A 23,154-nucleotide genomic window follows, 5' to 3' on the forward strand; every position below is an offset into this window, starting at 1 on the left:
TAATAATGACTTTAATATTTATAACACTTTAATGATGACTTTAATATTTATAACACTTTAATAATGACTCATATGTTTATAACACTTTAATAATGACTCATACGAGCTCTGTTTCATGATTTGGGTTTTTACAGACTTGGATGTGGAAGAAGGAATTATTCAACATCTATATTTTATGGAACTGAGGATGTGGAGACGCTTCCACCACAGTCTCTTTCACAGACACCTTGACAGCTCTGGTAAGTTCAATTGAACTGAGTCAGAAGTATTCTTGTTTCTTGTTATTATTCTATATTCATTTGGAGAGCACAAAACTTTAGATTGGTGGTTAATGGCCGACCAGTCAGCAGCAGAGATAAGAGGATACGTGGTAAACAGAGCATAAATTAACAAAAGATGTTCAAACACACCAAGAGCTGAGTGAGAGAGAAAACAAGCTGAAGCAAACACAAACCACAACACAGCCTGAGCTTCAGCAGAGTTACAGGACTGACAGAGTGAGAAGGAAACACCAACAGAAAAGTTAGGAGAGAGAGGAGCTTATACAGAAGCTGCTGTTATTTTATGAGTCTGTTAAGAATGCCAATGAACAAACACTAATGTTTACACTTTACTGTGAATGAAAATGTTCAGTTTCATGTTAATTCCACCTGTAAGGGTTAATCAAACTACTCTTTCCATGGAATCTACAAACAAGTGAATCTGAGGGACTATTTTTTTAGCTATTTAAATAAGTCATTTTAAAATCATTCAAATCATCTTTGGATCAATACTTAGTGTCGACCTGTTTGGATCTGTAGTTGGTGATCAAGTCATAAGACAATAAGAGACAGAGAATCCCACAGAGTGGACAAGACCCTGACGTGAATCACCACAGACTGTTTATTATTATTGATTACATAACCCTTCAATGTGGAAACAACAGATTTATCAATAATTACTTTAATATTTATAACACTTTAATAATGACTTTAATATTTATAACACTTTAATAATGACTTTAATGTTTATAAAACTTAAATAATGACTTTAATATTTATAACACTTTAATGATGACTTTAATATTTATAACACTTTAATAATGACTCATATATTTATAACACTTTAATAATGACTCATATGTTTATAACACTTTAATAATGACTTTAATATTTATAACACTTTAATAATGACTCATATGTTTATAAAACTTAAATAATGACCCATATGTTTATAACACTTTAATAATGACTCATATGTTTATAAAACTTAAATAATGACTCATATATTTATAACACTTTAATAATGACTCATATGTTTATAACACTTTAATAATGACTCATGTTTATAACACTTAAATAATGACTCATATATTTATAACACTTTAATAATGACTCATATGTTTATAACACTTTAATAATGACTCATATGTTTATAAAACTTAAATAATGACTCATATGTTTATAACACTTTAATAATGACTCATATGTTTATAACACTTTAATAATGACTCATATGTTTATAACACTTTAATAATGACTCATATGTTTATAAAACTTAAATAATGACTCATATATTTATAACACTTTAATAATGACTCATATGTTTATAACACTTTAATAATGACTCATATGTTTATAAAACTTAAATAATGACTCATATGTTTATAACACTTTAATAATGACTCATATGTTTATAACACTTTAATAATGACTCATATATTTATAACACTTTAATAATCACTCATATTTATAACACTTTAATAATGACTCATATATTTATAACACTTTAATAATGACTCATATATTTATAACACTTTAATAATCACTCATATTTATAACACTTTAATAATGACTCATATATTTATAACACTTTAATAATGACTCATATATTTATAACACTTTAATAATGACTCATACAAGCTCTCTTTCATGATGAGGGTTTTCACAGACTTCGTGGATGAAAGAATGATTCAACATCTATATTTTACAGATCTGATAGGTCCAAATATACCAGAGTGGACACACCTCCGTCGCAGTTTCTATCGCAGACACCTTGACATCTCGGGTTAGTTCAAGTGAACTGAGTCAGAAGTATTCTTGTTTCAACATCTAGAACTGCAGAGTTTGTTAGAAGAGGTTGGAACTCACATTTCATGAAGTACCTGCATGGCTGCTGGTAAATTTAAAACTCCTGAGTTGATAATGTCATCAGATTCTCTGTAGTCTGCTTCACTTCTAACTGGCTGTTGATCTGATGTTACTGTATTCTACAGTGAAATGTTTTTTCTCACACTGCTTTCATATTTAGCTTTTTTTTAGGATTCATTCAGGAAGAGTTGTGAGTGTCTTGAGGTTCTTGGACGTCCGACTCTTCTTAGCACCTCATGCTACAATATTAAGTAACAGGTGGAAACATTTACAAAGAACAGATTATCAGAGAAATAAAATAACTTGGATAAAACAACAAAAAGGTTTGATTTTCATCTGAGATGAAGAAACATGCATCAAGACAGCTCTGGGTTCAGACTCTGAAAGGGGGAGGAGTTAGCAGTACCAATGCTACAACCTGTCCAGCATTGAGTCTGCAGAGCCAGCTCTCTGTTTTTAAACCTTTATGTTAGTTGACATCAAGACACTTTGATTTTAGCCATTAAGAGAGCTATGTGTCAAAATGATGCAATCAAAAATTAGATCTGAGCGCTAACCTTTTAAAACAGATTTAAAACATACATTTAAAAGAAAAACTTTCCACTTTGCAATCATTTTAATTTTATTTCAAGTAAATGTAGTTTCAGATTTCTTTTTTCACTAAAAACATTTTGATTGCAAATCAAAAGCCTTAGGTTTCAGATTCAAAGTCATTGGTTGCAAATCTAAAGGTCTGGTTGGATAGTTGACTCCATATGTCTTTTCCTACCCACCTCTCCTTTTCCCTGACAGAAAACATCACAGGGTCAAGAGAAGGTGTAAATAGATAATATAGAAACTAAATTCTCATCATATTTAGTGATTTTAAGTTTTTAACAGGATGAAAGCAGATCAGAAATAAACTCTTTACAGAGTAACTAAACCTCCACACCACGTTGTTGATCTGAAAACTTATTTATATGAGTATTTGGAAGTGCTGTTAATCAATTTGGGTCCAGATCCTGACAGTTGAGTATAAAGTATTAAAATTCCTCAAACTGTGTTAAAAATGTGCAAAGAGACATCTACAGGTTGAAACCTAGCTACTGCAGTTTAATCTGTCTATTGGCTGACTTATTTGGCGCACGCTTTCTTCACTGAACCCTATAAAACACACTTCACTCGGCTCGTAAACTGAGGATAGAAGTGGACTCACACACACTGATATTGACTCTGACTTTAGTGATTTAGTGGTTGGATTATTCTGTCAGCATGGAATGTTTTAGTTTAGTTTTTAGATTTTTCCAAATGAAGCGAGCTCTTTATTCAGCTGTAGGTTTAGCTTTAGCTCGTAGTGTATCCAGTAAGGGTCGCACTGTTGCTTCCCTGGCTGCAGTAGCACTTCCTCTCTGTGAAAGACTGGGTGCAGCTCTCTCCCTCTGGGGACCATCGAAGAATAGTGTCGCTCTGAGAAAATCTTAGTGGACATACATAGTGAGCAAGCTAACCGCTGCTAGCATTGGAAAGCTATTAAACAACCACTTCACACTCTGCTACGAGCAGGTTCACCAACCTGACACTAATGCCCCGGGTTCACTGACCACTGACGCTGCTAATCCACTCTCTGTGGATGAGGCTGAGGTTTTGCTGTTAAAATCCCAACGTTCATTTCATTAGTCCAGAAGCATATGCTAATCAGCTGACTATCTGACATGCACACTGTGGTAATACCATGATGTAAACATCATCTCACATGATCTCATATTCATCTCATATTTCCTCATTAAAATCTTTCTCCATTGATTTGTCTGTGGAGTCAGAGAGGGCGAGGGGATTCACCCACAGAGTTATACTGAGTTAAAAAGATTCAAGGCTTTGGGAAACATTCTGGGCTTGAGCTCTGAGTAAACCCGCTCCACTGATGTATTTGTTTGTGTGACTGTATGATGCTGCAGCTGAGGGTAACGGCACAAAGGAGCGAGTGGGTGTGAAATTGAAATTCCAGGGAGATGCAATTGAGAGGAAACTCTGGGGAGTAGTTACCCTTCATTGTTTAAGGCCTTTGTGAATGAGCGCTGAACTCATTGAAGTATTCACAAAATCTCTGAATAAGTGGCTCTGCGTGACAACTTACTGGCTGTTTTACAGTGAGTATAGTTTTGTGACACATTTACTACACCTCAGTATTTTGTTTTGCATATCAAACTTCAGTTGTGGTTCAATCCCCTTTCAAACATCTGATGTTTTGAAGACTTCGTACAGACACTCAGGTGCTGATGTCAGAGGATACTTCATATTTGTTTCACAGCATGATCTCAACTCAAAACTTTCCGTTGGGTTTACATATTCACAGCCATGTGTCAAAGAAACTTGTTGTGTATTGTGCTGCCTGTCTGTATTATTATTCTGTTTTATCAATAGTTACATCTTTCACTTTTTATATCTCACAGGTCTACGACATGATGGTCGTGCAAACCTCAGTAGAAGCTTTGAATTCCTGCCTCCTGACAGTAAGTTTGATTGAACTGAGACCAAATCATTCTTGGCCTTAGTCTAATCTAGAATGTATCTGTTTTGTAGGCACACCTGGCTGTACTCTGATTTCCTTCCTACAAATTAAAACAAATTCATGAAGCATAAACTGGGGGGTCGGGAGATGTCTTCCAGAATGTTTTTTTTTTTTTAAAGTTATCTAAAAATATTTGTTATTATTGTTATTATTATTATGACTAATAAGCCAGCCAACATCACAAAACAACAATGCAGCCATCAGACTCAGAGACAAAAAAAACAACAAGATTTTGAAAACACCTGAGGGGTATACTACGAAGCCGGATTTGCGGTTATCGGGGTAACTTCAGGTTTAACTCTGGATTTTCTGTACTACGAAGGTGGTTCCCGTCTTACCTGGGTAGATCACCATGGTTACTCATGCTGAACTCCTAACCTGCTCCGGAGCAGGTTATGCTCAGGATCAGAGATTAGTTTGGAGTAAACTCCGCCCACTGACCAATCAGCTCCCTCCATCACGGAGCTCTGTGAGCTGATCACGAGGGGAGGGAAGAGAACTGTGGTCAAGCCCGCAGTGGAGAAGAGACGGGCAGGACACTTTGTCTACCTGTATGAGTTTATATATAAAATACTGATGACAATTATTGATTATCTTTCCTATCCGACACAAGATGAAATCAGAGAGAGAGATCACTGTCAGGGAATAAACAGTTATTAAAGTCAGATATATCTAATGATGAATAAACAGAGTTATTAAAGTCAGATATATCTAATGATGAATAAACAGAGTTATTAAAGTCAGATATATCTAATGATGAATAAACAGAGTTATTAAAGTCAGATATATCTAATGATGAATAAACAGAGCTATTAAAGTCAGATATATCTAATGATGAATAAACAGTTATTAAAGTCAGATATATCTAATGATGAATAAACAGAGTTATTAAAGTCAGATATATCTAATGATGAATAAACAGTTATTAAAGTCAGATATATCTAATGATGAATAAACAGTTATTAAAGTCAGATATGTCTAATGATGAATAAACAGAGTTATTAAAGTCAGATATATCTAATGATGAATAAACAGTTATTAAAGTCAGATATATCTAATGATGAATAAACAGAGTTATTAAAGTCAGATATATCTAATGATGAATAAACAGTTATTAAAGTCAGATATATCTAATGATGAATAAACAGAGTTATTAAAGTCAGATATATCTAATGATGAATAAACAGAGTTATTAAAGTCAGATATGTCTAATGATGAATAAACAGTTATTAAAGTCAGATATATCTAATGATGAATAAACAGAGTTATTAAAGTCAGATATATCTAATGATGAATAAACAGTTATTAAAGTCAGATATATCTAATGATGAATAAACAGTTATTAAAGTCAGATATATCTAATGATGAATAAACAGTTATTAAAGTCAGATATATCTAATGATGAATAAACAGAGTTATTAAAGTCAGATATATCTAATGATGAATAAACAGAGTTATTAAAGTCAGATATATCTAATGATGAATAAACAGTTATTAAAGTCAGATATATCTAATGATGAATAAACAGTTATTAAAGTCAGATATATCTAATGATGAATAAACAGAGTTATTAAAGTCAGATATATCTAATGATGAATAAACAGAGTTATTAAAGTCAGATATATCTAATGATGAATAAACAGTTATTATAGTCAGATATATCTAATGATGAATAAACAGTTATTAAAGTCAGATATATCTAATGATGAATAAACAGAGTTATTAAAGTCAGATATATCTAATGATGAATAAACAGTTATTAAAGTCAGATATATCTAATGATGAATAAACAGTTATTAAAGTCAGATATGTCTAATGATGAATAAACAGAGTTATTAAAGTCAGATATATCTAATGATGAATAAACAGTTATTAAAGTCAGATATATCTAATGATGAATAAACAGAGTTATTAAAGTCAGATATATCTAATGATGAATAAACAGTTATTAAAGTCAGATATGTCTAATGATGAATAAACAGAGTTATTAAAGTCAGATATATCTAATGATGAATAAACAGAGTTATTAAAGTCAGATATATCTAATGATGAATAAACAGTTATTAAAGTCAGATATGTCTAATGATGAATAAACAGTTATTAAAGTCAGATATATCTAATGATGAATAAACAGTTATTAAAGTCAGATATGTCTAATGATGAATAAACAGAGTTATTAAAGTCAGATATATCTAATGATGAATAAACAGTTATTAAAGTCAGATATATCTAATGATGAATAAACAGTTATTAAAGTCAGATATATCTAATGATGAATAAACAGAGTTATTAAAGTCAGATATATCTAATGATGAATAAACAGTTATTAAAGTCAGATATATCTGCACTAAGATGGGAAATAAAACGTCATTAGATCATTCACTCTGTGTTTTTGTCTTATCCCTCAGTTCTTCCTTCATGTTTCAAACTCATCTGTGTTGAAGTTAATCTGGATTATGTGTTTAACTTCTTCATATTTTTCTAATATCAGTGCAGTGTTTGAAATTCATGTCGATGTGCTGACGGCAGACTGTCTCTGTCTGTGATTGGTCACGTGTTGCCTTCTCCGCCCCGTTCATGTGAACGCGCTCAGGGTAATTCTGGATTGACTCTTCATGTTGATAACCAGCTTTGTGTGACAGATTAGCACGATCTCCTTTGTCAGGTTCAGTGAAGCCGGATCAGGAGAAGATATCTAGGATATGCTGAACTCGCTTCGTAGTATACCCCTCTGGTCCATAGTCCAAAAGTAAAGATAAATGAATAAATATATAGATAGTACACAATTAAAAATAAGTAAATACAATATTATAAAATAATAATATTAAGATTGTAACGATTAACATAAAAATAAAAAATAGTAATAACAATAACAACAATAAATATAAATAATTGTATAAATAGTAATTAGGATAATAATAATAATAATAATATTTATTATTATTATTATTATTATTATTAACTTTTGTTTATTTACCCTGTTTTGTTATGTTTATCTTCCCTTTTTCTTTTTATTGTTAATTATTATTATTTGTTTTTTATTATTATTTTTGTATTTTTTTTGTATTTATTTATTTTTTCTTCGTGTTTTTGGTTTTGTATTACTTATATATAATTTGTTAACTTGTGGTGAACAAAGAAATACTGAAAAAAATGCAACAAAAAAATTGAATGACAAAAGTAATTTAAAAATAGAACATTTTACCCATTATAGTAAAAAACACAAATAGACGCTAAACTTGAAATAAAACCTTGAAAATAAAAAATGTAATGAGTTTCCTGCCTTTCTTTTTGCCAGATGACTCCTAAGTTAGCATCAGTAGCAGCAGGTTAATTCATAACGGCACAGGAAACACAGACACATGCTCATATAGGTAGGGTCACTTTCTGCAGACCAGCTAAATGAAGACACAATTAATCACTCTGAGGGACAGTCGGGGTCACCAGTCTTTGACACATATATTTTGGGGGTCGCAGGATGAAAAGTTTGGGAACCCCTGCCTTAAATTACCAGTGCCTCTCTCACTGGTTGTTATCCAATCATCATGTATTTAAGTTCACAAGAAGCTGTTTCTTAATTCAGTGTTTTCATTTCAGTGTCCGAGTTGAGGGTCGTCCTGCTGGGGAACAGCAGCTCTGAGAGGAGTGCAGTGGGGGACTTCATACTCGGAGAGTCTCAGTTCATCTTTTGTGGATGCCCTTTTCCCTACCAGGAGAGGAGAGGACAGTTACAGGGGAAAGAAATTGTCCTCATTGATACCCCTAATCTTGGGTTTCCCGGCCTGCAAACACAGCTGAGTTTGCTTAAGATGCACACTGATCCTGGACCTCATGTGTTCTTGCTTGTCCTACAGCCTGAAGACTTCACTGAGGGCCAAGAATCAAGTCTCTGTGAAGTTCTTGAGAGCCTCAGTGATAGATCGTATTATCATTCGCTGATACTAATATCAACACCAAAGGATGAGAGTCCAGGTTTCATGGAAATGTATCGTCAACGTCGCCCCTTAAAGGATATGATCAAGAAATGTCACTACAGGTATTTGTGGCAAAAGGACCTTGAGCTCCAAGAGCTGTTGACACGCTTCAATCAAATTATGAGAGAGAACAACGGAGAGCATCTGAACATAAATTGAGTAGTTCTGTGTGTCAATCAAACTTATTAAGTACCTCAGATGTCTCTCCATAGTTGGTGGTATGTTAGGAGCTCATCACCAGGCTGAACTAGGACTACCGGTCAAAAGTTTTAGAACACCCCAAATTTTTCCACTTTTTTATTGAAAACCAAGCAGTTCAAGTCCATTGAATAGCTTGAAATGGCACAAAGGTAAGTGGTGAACTACCAGAGGAAAAAAAGAAATGGTAAGATTACCCAAAACTGAAAAAATAACGTACATTTCAGATTTTTTTTCAGGGAACAAAAAATGGGTTGCTGTTCTGCAGCAATTGAGGTTAGTCAAGCCTTGAAAATTGGTGTTACCAATTCTTACACGTGTCCCAATTGTCCTTGATTACTTCCAACCCCCTCTGTCTGCATAAAAGGAGTGTTGGAACACACTGTGGTACCATACCCTCGTGAGCATCATTTGAACTCCAGAAAGTAGTGTGTTGCTTTAGAAATGGGCAGAAAAGGGCAATTACCAATGGAAGAGAGACAGATCATCATAACACTTAAAGATGTAGGTCTTTCCTACAGAGAAATTGCAAAGAAAGTCAAGGTGTCAGTGAGAACAGTTTCCTTCACCATCAAACGGCACTCAATAACTGGGGGAAACTCACAGGAAGAGGTCTGGCAGACCCAAAGCCACAACAAAATCAGAAGACAAGTCTCTGAGAGTCAACAGCTTGCGTGATAGGAGGCTCACAGGACAACAGCTTCAAGCACAGCCTAATAGTGGTCGTAGTAAGCAAGTCTCAGTTTCAGCTGTGAAGAGAAGACTTCACGCCGGTTCATCACGCAGGATTTTTGTACACCGTTGGGTAGGCAAAAGGATGGTTCCTCAGTGTGTGACATTAACTGTCACGCACGGAGGAGGAAATGTGATGGTCTGGGGCTTTTTTGCTGGATCCAGTCGGTGACTTGTACAGAGTGAAAGGCATCCTGAACAAAAACGGCTACCATAGCATTCTGCAGCACCATGCAGGGCCCTCTGGTATGAACCTGGTTGGTCAGGGATTCCTCCTACAGCAAGATAATGACCCAAAACATAAGTCCAAGCTATGCCAGAACTACCTCAGGAAAAAGGAAGAAGATGGTGAGCTTGAAAACATGGAGTGGCCAGCACAGTCTCCAGACTTAAATCCCATCAAGCTGGTTTGGGATGAACTGGACAGAAGAGTGAAAGCAAAGTGCCCTACAAGTGGCACACATTTATGGGAGCTTCTGTTACAGAGCTGGGGAGAACTTTCTGAAGAATATTTGATTTGTATTGTAGAAAGCATGTCACGAGTATGTTCAGCTGTTATATCTGCCAAAGACGGCTACTTCGATGAGTCAAAAGTTTAGACTACATTTTGGTTAACAAATTGATTCCATGATTTATTTTTGAACTTATATTGTTTATTTTTCTATGTTTTTATTTTAGAGCACAATAAGACATTGAACTGCATAATTTTCAACAAAAAACTTGAAAAATTGGGGTGTTCTAAAACTTTTGACCGGTAGTGTAAGATAAAGTCTTTAATCTCAACAAATGTAGAAAAAAAGACTAAAACTTCATGCCTTTAAATTCAGTTCACTTGATGAAACTTAGATTTTAAAACATTGTAGTTGTATGGCCTTGGTCTTTGTCTTACTGCCCTCTACTGGTCTGGCTGTGTAGTGCTTTATGAAAGATGGGTTATGCAACAACAGCATTATCCATCTTTCATTTTCAAAAATATTTAATGTGAAAATACAAGTTTTATTAGTTTTATTGTTGTGAGTAGAAATCTCATGTGTAAATAAATTGCTCAGTGAATTAGTAGTTTAGCGGGAAGTTCCAACACCTGCAAGGAACTCCACATATCACAGTCTGTCAACGGGCTGAGCACCCCTCAAAGTCCCTTCCAGACTTGTGTCCAATATGCTGGAACTAAAGAACATGTTGATATTGATGTATAAAAAGAGTTGTAATGTCTTATTGGTGGATTTCAGAGGTGTCTCTGAACAATAGTGTACATAATGCATTCATGCTGACTTGAGCTTTTCATGTATCTAAATGATATGCAGATTATGCTAGCTTACTCTACCATAGCCAGAACACCTTAAAACCATTACTGAGTGTACATAGTGTAAGACCATAGACTGTATATAAAATGGACGTCATCTCACTTTGCTCGAAGTGAGGCTGCCACATAGGGCTGGGCGATATAGCCAAAAAGTTAAATCCTGATTTTTTTCAGCTTAAAATCCGATTCACAATTTTAATCGATTTTTTCTGTGTAAATAAACTGTGTAAATTCAAAAAATGTTTTTTTTATTGGATGCCAAAACATCAGCATATAACTGTATAGGCAATATAACTTTTGCTGAGGTCATTTTAACAACACTTGCATGGGCACTAGTGTTAATTTTGGCGGCTATTTTAGATTTAGTCTTTAGACAAAAATGTTGGTTTTAGTCACATTTTAGTCTTTTCAGCCCTTTTTAGTCTCAGTCTAGTTTCAGTCACATTTTACTCTTTGATTTTTGCCAAATCATTTTCTCTCTTTAAAATAATTCATGTAGTGGATCAGATATCGGTATCAGGGTTATACCAAGTGTTCAAATAGTCAATATTTCACTCTTTTAACACTTTTGTGTAATATCTTAAGTTTAATGATTTAGCCTCTAACTGCTAAAAAGTAAAAAGTAAACATTCTTGATGTGACCACTATGAAGATATTTTGATTCAAATAAAAATGCCATAAACACAATATAAGGGCTGTATTGCACATTTACGACGGTCCCTGAATGCACCTGCAGTGACAGGCGAACTAGACAGACCGTCAGTTCACGGCACTCTGAAATGCATCTGCATCTTTGATGACGAGGAGTTGATCAAAACTTACTGAATGTGTCTGATGTTTCACCAAACTGGATGAAATCAAGCTGTAGACACGGAGCTTTTTACGGTAACCACGGCAACAACGTCAAACATCAAATATTAAACAGACGTCCCCCCGGTTGTGTCTTTGTCACTAACGCACACCAGGGGGTAAAAATCCTCAATGAAGATGAGACAGATGCATGGAGGTGAGGAGAGCTGGTTCATAAAGCACACCTGCTGCAGGTAGAGACCAAGCTGACATCCTTCATGTATATCCTGAGTTTGTTTGTTTCTCTTACTCGTCTATCAGTCATGCGCAAACGAATGTTGACCGCAGTCTGTTTATGATACAGCGCCAGTCCTCCTGGTGTGGTGACTGTGTGTATTACGTGGACCGGGTCAAAATAGTAGAGAGCCAGGGAGACATTAAACTCCATGTTGAGATTTAATTTTTTTCATATCGATTGAAAAAATAAAATCGAATTAATCGAATTAATTCGGTTAATCGCCCAGCTCTACTGCCACATAATCTGTCTCTATATGACATGCTTAGGTTGGGTTTTTTTTTTGGCAGTTTGAAGTTCTGGTAATCTTTGTTTGTATTAGATTGTGTTTCAGTGACTCACTGAGTCTTAAAACTAGCTAACAGAGGAGAGTCATGTTTAATGATGATTTAATAAAAGGAGCTCATGAATGAAATTATTACTAAAGTAGAGTTAAACATTTTTCAGAACAAGGATCACTCAGAATCTTTGTTTTTACTTGATGTCTTAAAAACTGAGCTGCAGGTTTTGAGTTTTCTCCAGGTTTAAGTGTCACCTTGTTACATGAGGTGATGAAAACATGCAGATTTGAAGCTCTGATTGAAAGGGGAGATTGAATCTGGCCCTGTGTCTGTGTATCTGCTGCCCTCTGCTGGTTTCCTGTTCTCATTGGTTACTGCTCAAACAGTCTGCAGTGTGCTCCAGCTGAAACAACATCTTGTTTTCTTTGAATCGTTTTCTTAACATGTGAGACAGAAAGAAGTGAACTAGTGTCTTTACAGTGTGCTGTGCACTTTGTTTAGTAAAGACTGGAGTTCATGTTTGTTTCTAAAACTTCTCTTGGACAGGCAGATTGTGACAAAGTGTATTCTGCTCTCACCCAAATCTAACAAACTATAATGAAGCAGCAACATTTAAAAGCTGAATAACTCACTCAGTTATGATAATAGTTTCATCTTTAACTTTCATAATCTTCTATATTTGACTTTATTTCTTCATTGTTCTTTCAGTTCTATATCTTTGTTTGGTTAAACATGAAGTAAGACTTGATTTGGTGAAACTGATCACATTAACTTCAGATAAATCTTGAAGTGTACATTCTGTGTTTGATCATTAGAAACTGTTTCCCTGATAATCAGTGTGGACTGATGTTCATATAATAAACTCCATAATAATCTGATGAACAGAGCTCACTGGTTCATTCTTTACCTGCACACAAGACACCATGAGAGGGAGTGGGTTTTATCTGGGACACACCTTTATTGGGCTTTCTCTGTCTTTATTTCTTTGATCTCAGGAAACCACAATTACTGTCTGTACTGTGAAGGTATCACACATGATAAGACTTCTACACACAAACCACTTCAACAGTGAAGCAGACTAACAGTTTATATTGTACAATATAAAGCTCCACTGCACTTCATGTGTTTAATGCAGCTAACCTTCAAGCCTCCTGAAAATCTTAAAGGAATCCTTCACACCTGTGTCCTGACTGACACCTCAAAGAAACACCTGTAAACCCACAGCTGAGACTGAAGGTTCAGTCTAAGTCCTGAAAACTGCAGACAAGACAACTCATCTCATAGACCAACCACATGCAGGTAAATCATGAAGGTAGGCAACCAATAATCTGTCCTGTTGAAATAAAACATAACCTACTCTATGGATAAGACTTTTGAATTTTATTCTTCATAGAAGAAACACACTTTCATGTTTTTAAGATTTAGGTCAAGGCTAAAAAAATTACCCCAAAATCTTCTTCTTTAATAAAATATGATGTCTGTGGGTCACTTCATCAGACATGACTTATTTGAGTGTTTGTCAGCTATCACTGCAATAACTACACATCATTATAGAGACTGATAGATATATAAATGTCTGTTTTTTTCATGCTTTCAATCATCTTGTTTTTAATGAGGGTCCATGTAGAGATATAACTGGTAGCAGGTTTAGTTTAAATGACAGTTCTCTTGATTCTCCCCTCATAAACTGATGGAGTTAATGTGTGATTTAGAATATGACGACGGGTTCAGACCTGTAATAAAAAGTGAAGCAGTGTGAAAATACTCTCACAAGCCCTGCCTCACTTTATCTTGACTGAGCAGCAGTGGTCTGTTTGTCTGCTTTAGACTGATATGTGATACCGTGGGGGGGGGGACATAATATTTCCCACAGCCAATGAAGAGTCGACATTATCTGACACAACTAATGAAAACAGAGTCCAAGCAGAATCCCTTTCCCCCCTTTCCTTCAATGTTTAGTTTCTTTTTTAACCCTGTTTGTGTCGCAGCAAGAAATTCATCCGGTGAGTAAACTCGACCAAAACTACATCCAGAGAAATAACCAGATGATGAGAGTAATGTTAGAATACCTGTTTGTGTTGATGGGAAGTAGAGTTAATATAAACTCTGCAGGATGTTTAAAATGTGATTTAGATCTGTGACATGTAGTGGGCTTTACTCAGCAGTCTCAATGTATTGAGGTAAAAGATGAAATCCATCAAATACATGCTCTAAATGTGTTTTAGTCTGAATCTGAAGGTTCTCTTTAGTTTTCACTCTTTAATCTTTGAAATGTTTTTAAAATGAGGTGATCTGATGAGAAGTTAGTGACGAGCATTCAGGAAGAAAATAATCTACTGGACTTCAATCAGATATCAGAGGAGGAGGAAGACTCCCTCTCTGATCTGACATGTTGTATAAAGAGTAAATGTGCAGCAGTGTTACATGTGAGAGACTCACAACAGAAGTCATAACAGAACATTTCTAATTATCAGTTATTTATTAGCCTGATTAATTATGCTGCACCAAAGAGATGAGACATGCTTAATGTCTGTAAAGATCTCTCTCTGTGATCAGGTTCACCACCTCACAATAAAGCTCTGGTTATAAAAAGTTGTGAAGGCTTGTGTTGATGTGGAGCAGGAAGTGACACTGTGCTTCATAATCAGTTTAGCAATTTATACATCATGATGTTGTAAAGGTGAGGAGACTGTAAACGTCTATGTCAGCTGGAGAAAGGTTCCTTCTGTTGCTCTATGTAACTGTTCATTGTCTCACTTCATTGGCAGTAATAGTAGACTAAACAAACACTTGAGTGCTCAGTTAGGGAGTGTGATAATATTGTGTAAATGTCTCTGTCCAAGTGGTCCTGTGTTTGCTTCTGTAATGTTGCTTAAAAGGAACTTCTTTACCCCGCTCCTAAACTCTTGATGAAATAATTTGGACTGTGTTGTAACAGGCTGATCGTAGCTTTCTTTGCATTTAACGTGGAACATTATTTTACACAAAGACAGGATTTGAAAATGGAGAGACTCAATGTTACAGATATCTGGAGGGAGGGAGTTCCAGAGGCGGGGGGCAGAGCGGCTGAAGGCTCTGGACCCCATGGTGGTTAAGTGGGCGGGTGGTGTAGTGAGGTTATTGGAAGAAGAAGACCTGAGAGTGCGGCTGGGTGTGTTGATGTGCAGAAGTTCAGAGAGGTATGGAGGAGCGAGGGCCTTAGAGGTGAGGAGCAGGATCTTGAAATCGATACGAGTTTGAACAGGAGCAAGTGAAGCTGCTGAAGGACAGGAGTGATGTGATTAATGAACAGAGTTCTGGTGATGATAGGAGCAGCAGAGTTCTGGACCAGTTGGAGTTCATGGGTGGATTTGAGAGGAAGACCAAAGAGGAGGGAATGTAAGATGTAACCAGGGTGTGAACGAGAACTGCAGTACTGTTGGGTGTGAGAGACGGGCGGAGGCGGTTGATGTTACATAGATGGAAATATGCAGACCGAGTGACATTATTGATGTGAGACTGAAATGATAGTGTGCTGTCGAGGATGACACCCAGACTCCTAACCTGGGGGGAGGGAGAAACTGAGGAGTTAATAATGGTAAGTGAAAAACTGTTGAGCTTTGAAATGTTGGATTTTGTGCCAATGAGGAGAACCTCGGTTTATCACTGTTTAATTTGAGAAAGTTGAAGGTGAACCAGGATTTTATTTCATTCAGACAGTCAGAGAGGAGACTGTGTGGGAGAGAGGCAAACAAGCAGCATACAAACACAATACAGGATACATGACTGTAAAACATGACAAGACATGAAATAACATGAACCATAAAATCACATCAACATGAAACAAAAAAATACATCTTGATAAGGTTTGTTATCCTCAGTAACCAAACTGACCTCCACACTCATCTTTTTCTCTCATTCTCAAACCCTGCTGTTCTTTTCCAGTTGAATCAGTCTCTGATGTTTACAGCAGAGTGACGTCATGGCGACTGCAGCAGCAGGTGAGTCCAGTCAGACTTTAACAGGTAACACTCCTCTCTCTGTTTACATATTATACAGACAACAGAGGAGCTTCTTACTCAGATGTTACAACAGGACAGAAACAGGAAACAGTCCTGGAACACCTAATGTCAATGAAACAGTTTAATCATGAGCTGAAGTTTTCAGCTCTACATTTATCATTCTAAATACAGAGGTGTCTGATGTATGTTCATATCTTTACTAATAACTGTAATGAAAGTCTATGTTCACTGCTGATAACATTAATCTGTGTCCTTCCAGACACAGATGATCTGTTTCCTCTGAGACGCAGGAACAGCAAGTCATGGTTACCACCTCACAGTGAGTCAAACTTCTGTCCAGCTTTATTAGAATACCTGTGTTTACAGTATTTGTCAGAAACATTTTTGAGTGGATTATCAAACCCCTATAATAAAATATTGATGGAGTCACAAATAAAAACAGTAAACAGTAGTTACTCTTTTATCAATTCTTGTTTTTCACAGTGTCTGAGCTGAGGGTGGTTCTGCTGGGGAACAGCTGGTCTGAGAGGAGTTCAGTGGGGAACTTTATACTCAGAGAGACTGTGTTCAACACTGAGGAAGAACCAGACGGCTGTTTGAAGGTCAAAAGACAGATGAAGGAGAAAGACATAGTTCTCATCAACACTCCAGATCTGCTGAGTCCCCACATCTCTGAAGGCAGACTGACAGAACATGTGACAGCCTGTGTGAGACTCTCTGATCCTGGACCTCATGTGTTCCTGCTGGTTCTACAGCCTGAAGACTTCAGGGAGGAACACAGACTGAGACTCTGCAGAGTCCTTAAACTCTTCAGTGATCAATCATTAGATCATTCATTGATACTGATATCATCACCCAGAGAGCAGGGCTCCAAATATACTCAGTATTCTCCCCTCAAAGACATGATCAGAGAGTGTAGGGACAGATATGTGGAGCGGATGAACCTTGAACTTCCAGAGCTGTTGACACGTTTGGGTCAAATTGTGAAGGAGCGCGATGGAGAGCATGTCAGCTGTGATGTGTTCATGGACGCCACTGATGAAACACAACAAGAGGAAACAAAGCCTGGCATCCTACATGCTGTTACTTCTGCTGGTAAGAACGAGACGTTTCAAGTGTTAAAACGATTCTCACACAAATCATTATTGATGACATTAAAACATGAGGCTGAAAGTTTATGTGTCATCTCTTTACAGGTCTGTGTGCCAGTGATGACAGGGTGAGACCTCCTCCTCCAGGAGAGAGTAAGTAAACTATCAAACATGAACATGTTATTATCACTGAGTGTCCTTCTGGTTAAAAAACAGCAAACCTGTAAACATGATACAAGTTAAAGAGAGCTGGCTGACAGAACATCAGCATGACTGAGTAACTGAGTTTGTAATCTAGTTTCTGAGGTTCAGTCAGAAGTTTGTTAAAGTTCTTCAGCCGTCATCCATGTTATTTAAAGTGACACTGACACTGAAACTCTGTTCTCAGGCTCCCTACAAATAGCAGATCCACAACGTAAAGACAACTTCAGAAAACACAGGACATGAGAAATAAATCAAGCTAAAGTCAAAGATATACAAATGTAGAAATGAAACATGCAGTTAGTGTAAAGACAGTGAGATAATCAGTGAACAGTGTTGCAGAGGTAATCCTGAATCTTTCTCTGTTTTTCTCTTGTTTGTTTGTTTGTTTGTTTGTTTGTTTGTTTGTTTGTTTGTTTGTTATGTTACAGTCAGAATTCTGATGCTGGGTAAAAAGGATGACATGAAAACAAAGCTTAGTGACTTCATCACAAAAAAAGAACAACGCTGGACACCCTCTTTACCAAAACCATTTGCAGTCAAACAAAAGGTGCAGACTGCAGAGTGGAGAGGAAAGCCTGTAAAAGTAGTAAAAACTCCAGATGTTTTCAGTTTGTCTGCAAAGAAGCTCAGAGGAGAGATGAGGAAGGCTGTGAGTCTTTGTCCTCCAGGACCAAATGTTCTGCTGCTGTTAGTGAAATTTTTTGATTTCACTGAAGAGAACAGAAAAAGACTGAAGTTCATCCTCAGTCTGTTTGGTCAAGATGCTTTTAAACACTCAGTGATCATCAGCACACATGAGGACGGTCATCCAGGTGACTCTTTTAGACGTCTACTTAAAGACTGTAGAGACAGACACTACAGGATGACTGAAAACAACATCGACTCATTAATGACACAGATTGAGAACCTTGTGTGTGAGAACAAAGGAGCCTTCCTCATCCTCACTGAAGAGTTGATCACTCTGAAGTCTGAACACATGAAACCAGCTTTAAACCTGGTCCTGTGTGGGAGGAGAGGAGCAGGGAAGACTTCAGCAGCAAAGGCCATTTTAGGTCAGACAGGTCTTCATTCAGCCTCCAGCTCATCAGAGTGTGTTAAACTTCAGGGAGAGGTGTGTGGACGTTGGGTTTCCCTGGTGGAGCTTCCTGCTCTGTGTGGAAAACCTCTGGAGACAGTGATGAAGGAATCACTCAGGTGTGTCTCCCTCTGTGATCCTGAAGGTGTCCATGCCTTCATCCTGGTCCTACCTGTGGGTCCTCTCACTGATGAAGACAAAGTAGAGTTAAAGACCATCAAGAATGCATTTGGCTCTCAAGTCAATGACTTCTCCATGATTCTGTTCACTGTTGAGTCAGATCCTACAGCTCCAGCTGTTGTTAACTTCGTCATGAAAAGCAAAGACATTCAGGAGCTCCTTCAGAGCTGCAGAGGAAGACATTTTGTTCTCAACATCAAGGACAAGCAGCAGATCCCAGAGCTGTTGGACACGGTGGAAAAGATGAGACTATACAAAGACAAACCCTGGAGCTACACAACAGAAACATTTGCACATGCTCAAATGGAAAAGATCAGCACATTACACGCTGAGCTTAAGGACATGAAAACAAGATCTCTGATCAGCTGTGAGTACTGTAAATGATGATTATAACCACTAATAATTATCTCTGTGACTTTATAACATTATATATTTATTTCTATTCAGACACAACTTTCAGCATTTAAAGGTAAACCTTTGTTTTCTTATTTCACAGGTGATGATGAGAAGCAGAGCTCAGAGAGTCTCAGGATTGTGATGATCGGGAAGACCGGCTGTGGGAAGAGTTCTTCAGGAAACACCATTCTAGGAAGAGAGGAGTTTAAAGCTAAATCCAGTCAAAAATCAGTCACTAAGGACTGTCAGAAAGCAGAAGGTGAAGTGAACGGTCGTCCTGTCACTGTGGTCGACACTCCTGGTCTGTTTGACACGACTCTGTCTCATGAAGAGATGATAAAATGCATCAGTCTTCTGGCTCCAGGTCCACACATCTTCCTGTTGGTGCTACACATCGGAAGATTCACACCTGAGGAGAAGGAGACATTAAAACTGATCAAAGAAGGTTTTGGGCAGGATGCTGAGAAGTTCACCATCATCCTTTTAACTGGAGGAGATACACTTAAAAGGGAGAAGCGGTCCATTGAAGAATACATAAAAACAGAATGTGATGATTCCTTCAAGAAACTGATCTCTGTCTGTGGAGGAAGATACCACGTGTTCAATAACGATGATGAACAAAACAGAACTCAGGTCAGTGAGCTGATGGCAAAGATCGACACAATGTTGAAGACAAATGGAGGCAGCTGCTACACCAATGAGATGCTGCAAGAAGCTGAAACTGCTATAAAGAAAGAAATGGAGAGACTCTTAAAGGAGAAAGAAGAGGAGATGAAGAGAGAGAGGGAGGAACTTCAAAGAAAACATGAGGAAGGAATGAAAGAAATTGAGAAAACAATGAGAAAACAAGAAGAAGACATGAAGAAAGAGAGAGAAAAGAGAGAAAAAGAACTTAAAGAGAAGGAGGAACTCATACAGAAGGAACAAGAGGACAGAAGGAAAGAAAAGGAAAGGAGAGAAGAAGAAGACAGGAAGAGAAAAGAACAGGAAGAAGTTCAACGACTAGAGTGGGAACAGAAACTTGAAGCGTTGGAGAGAAAGATAAAGTTAGAGTCAGAGGAAAAAGAAAACATTAACAGACAGCTGGAGGAGAGCAGAGAAAAGATGAGAGAAGAAAGAGAGAGCTGGGAGAAACAACAAAAAGAGGGGTGGGAAAAACGAAATAAAGAAGAGGAACAGAGACGACAGGAGGAACAAACAAGACTCAGAAAACTTGAAGAAGAGTTTGAACAGGAAAGAGAAAATTATGAAAAGAAAAGAAAAGAAGAGGATCAGAGAAGACAGGAAGAAGAAGAGAAGCTAAAGAATCAAAAGAGAGATGACATTGAAAAGGAGAAAAAACAGAGAGATAAAGAACTAAAAGAGAAAGACAAAGTCATCCAGAAGGAACAAGAGGACAGGAGGAAAGAAAAAGAAAGGAGAGAAGAAGAAGACAAGAACAGGAAAGAACAGGAAGAACTTCAACGACTGGAGTGGGAACAGAAACTTAAAGCTTTGGAGAAAAAGATAAAGTCAGAATCAGAAGAAAAAGAAACTATTGACAGAAAGCTGGAGGAGAGCAGAGAAAAGATGAGAGAAGAAAGAGAGAGCTGGGAGAAACAACAAAAAGAGGGGTGGGAAAAACGAAATCAAGAAGAGGAACAGAGACGACAGGAGGAACAAACAAGACTCAGAAAACTTCAAGAAGAGTTTGAACAGGAAAGAGAAAATTATGAAAAGAAAAGAAAAGAAGAGGATCAAAAAAGACAGGAAGAAGAAGAGAAGCTTAAGAAGCAACAGAGAAAAAAAATTAAAAAGGAGAGACAACAGAAAAAGAAAGAACTAAAGGAAAAGGAGGAAAACATAAAGAAGGAGCGTGAGGTTAGAATGAAAGAAAAGGAAAGGAGAGACGAAGAAGACAGGAAGAGAAAAAAACAGGAAGAACTTCAACGACAGGGGTGGGGAAAGAAATGTGAAGCTTTGGAGAAAAAGATAAAGGCAGTGTCAGAGGAAAAAGAAAATATTGACAGACAGCTGGAGGAGAGCAGAGAAAAGATGAGAGAAGAAAAAGAAAGTCAGGACAAACAACAAAAGGAATTTATGGAGAAACACAATAAAGAAGAGGAACAGAGACGACAGGAGGAACAAACAAGACTCAGAAAACTTCAAGAAGAGTTTGAACAGGAAAGAGAAAATTATGAAAAGAAAAGAAAAGAAGAGGAGCAGATCAGAACAAAACAAGAGGAAGCAAAGAAAAAAGAAATGGAAACAAACCATGAGAACGAACTGAAGAAAATAGAGGAAAAATCTAAAAAAGAGGTCAGAATTAAAGCTGAGAAGTTCAATAAGTTCATTGAGGAAAAACAGAAAGAAATGCATGAGAAGCAGGAGGAATTTGACAGTTTTTTTTATCTCGCAACCTCCAATGATAAAGGACTGGCTCTAGTTTTGAAAGAACTACAGAACAAACATAAGCGAGAAATGGCCAACTCCATGCAGCAGCTCTTGATCCATAAAGGAGATTACAATAAAGGCATGAAAGATCTGCAGGAAAAACACCAACAAGAAGTGGACAACCTTAAAAAAGACCTTACATCCCAAAATGAGAAGGAGGAGAAGGAGGAAATGGATCAGTTGCAGAAAAAACATGATCAAGAAATGGAAGACGAAAAACATCAGAGCTTGAAAACGGAGGAGTTGAAAAAAGAACTCAAAAACAAGCAAGAAAAAACAAAGAAACGCATTGATGACTTACAGAAAGACTATGCAGAAACAATGACCAAATTCAAGAGTGATGTTTTTGAAAAAATGAATGGATTGCAGCAAAAACACAATGAAAAGATGAGTGCGTTAGATCAGCAACAGACAAAAGACGAAGACTGGCAGCAAAAAAAAGATGCACTGCAGAAAAAACACGAAGAGGATATGAATGACCTGAAAGAAGACAGTTTGAAAGGTACATGGTGCTCAATTCTGTGAGATATCTGAAAAACAACTCTACCTGTCCTAACAGCAGCCCATTGTTACATTGTTTGCCCCTGAACACGTAAACATGTTGGGTTTGGCAGTTTCAACAGGAGTTTCAGAGAAACTTTCCTCGTTATTCATACTCCTTATATTCAGTTTAAGGTTGCAGGAGCCATCAGCCTATCCCAGCTGTCACTGGGTGAGAAACAGGGTACACCCTTGACTTGTTGCCAGTCTGTCACAGGCTAGTGTATTGCCAAACAACAAGACAAAATCAAACCAACACCTACGGGTAATGAAGAGAGACCAATTAACCTAAAGTGTGTCTGGACTGTGGGAGGAAGCTGATGGGCCTGTGGAGAACACAAATGCATGGGGAGAACATGCAAACTCCACGCAGAAAGACAGTTATATGTTTGAAATTGTATTGGGGCGACTGTGGCTCGGTTGGAAAGTCAGACGTCTCTCAATCTGAACGTCAGGGGTTCGATCCCAGCTCCTGCAGTCACAGGCTAAAGTGTCCCTCGGCTATCTGAACCTCAAATTGCTCCCACTGTTGGTCATCAGTGTGTGAATGTGTATGAATGAGATAAGCTAATATACTGATGGTTCCTTACTAGAGCAGCCTCTACCATCAGTGAGTGAATGTGGTGTGGATGGGTTAATGTAAAAGCGCTTTGAGTGGTCGGAAAGACAAGAAAAGAGCTATATAAGTACAAGACCATTTACCGTTTGACTAACAACTCATAATGTTTTCCTTTCTTCCTAAAGCACCTTCTGGGAGTGATGTTTTCTCTTGTTATGACTCACTATTCACTCTGACAAGAAAGCTCATTTATACAGTCAACAGTTATGAGATGCTTTGCATTGACTACAGATGAATATTAAGTGATAATGTTCACAGATTTATTAAGAGAATCACAGAACTGATCCTGTCATTTTGTGTGTATAACTCAAAATATGTTATCTGTTTAAAAGTTTGTTTGAAGTGTTTTTAGTCCTCTCAAGTGCA

General features: G+C 37.1%; 1 protein-coding gene across 3 annotated transcripts in view; it reads left to right on the forward strand.

The window, feature by feature from the left end:
- Positions 1-23,154, forward strand: part of LOC117819070 — a 134,343-nt gene that overhangs the window by 11,581 nt on the left and 99,608 nt on the right. The window contains exons 1-2 of one of the 3 annotated variants that reach the window (XM_034692279.1): positions 15,646-16,229; positions 16,510-16,569. The exons of 1 other annotated variant lie outside the window; for it this stretch is intronic. In XM_034692279.1, coding sequence (XP_034548170.1) covers positions 16,211-16,229; positions 16,510-16,569 — 79 coding nt within the window. In that variant the 5' untranslated portion in view covers positions 15,646-16,210. Of the gene's footprint in view, positions 1-13,415; positions 13,459-15,645; positions 16,230-16,509; positions 16,570-23,154 lie in introns of those variants that run through there. One more of the 3 variants, XR_004632438.1, reaches the window with a different exon arrangement.

Source organism: Notolabrus celidotus, chromosome 9, assembly GCF_009762535.1.
Source record: "Notolabrus celidotus isolate fNotCel1 chromosome 9, fNotCel1.pri, whole genome shotgun sequence".
NCBI classification, from domain to species: domain Eukaryota; kingdom Metazoa; phylum Chordata; class Actinopteri; order Labriformes; family Labridae; genus Notolabrus; species Notolabrus celidotus.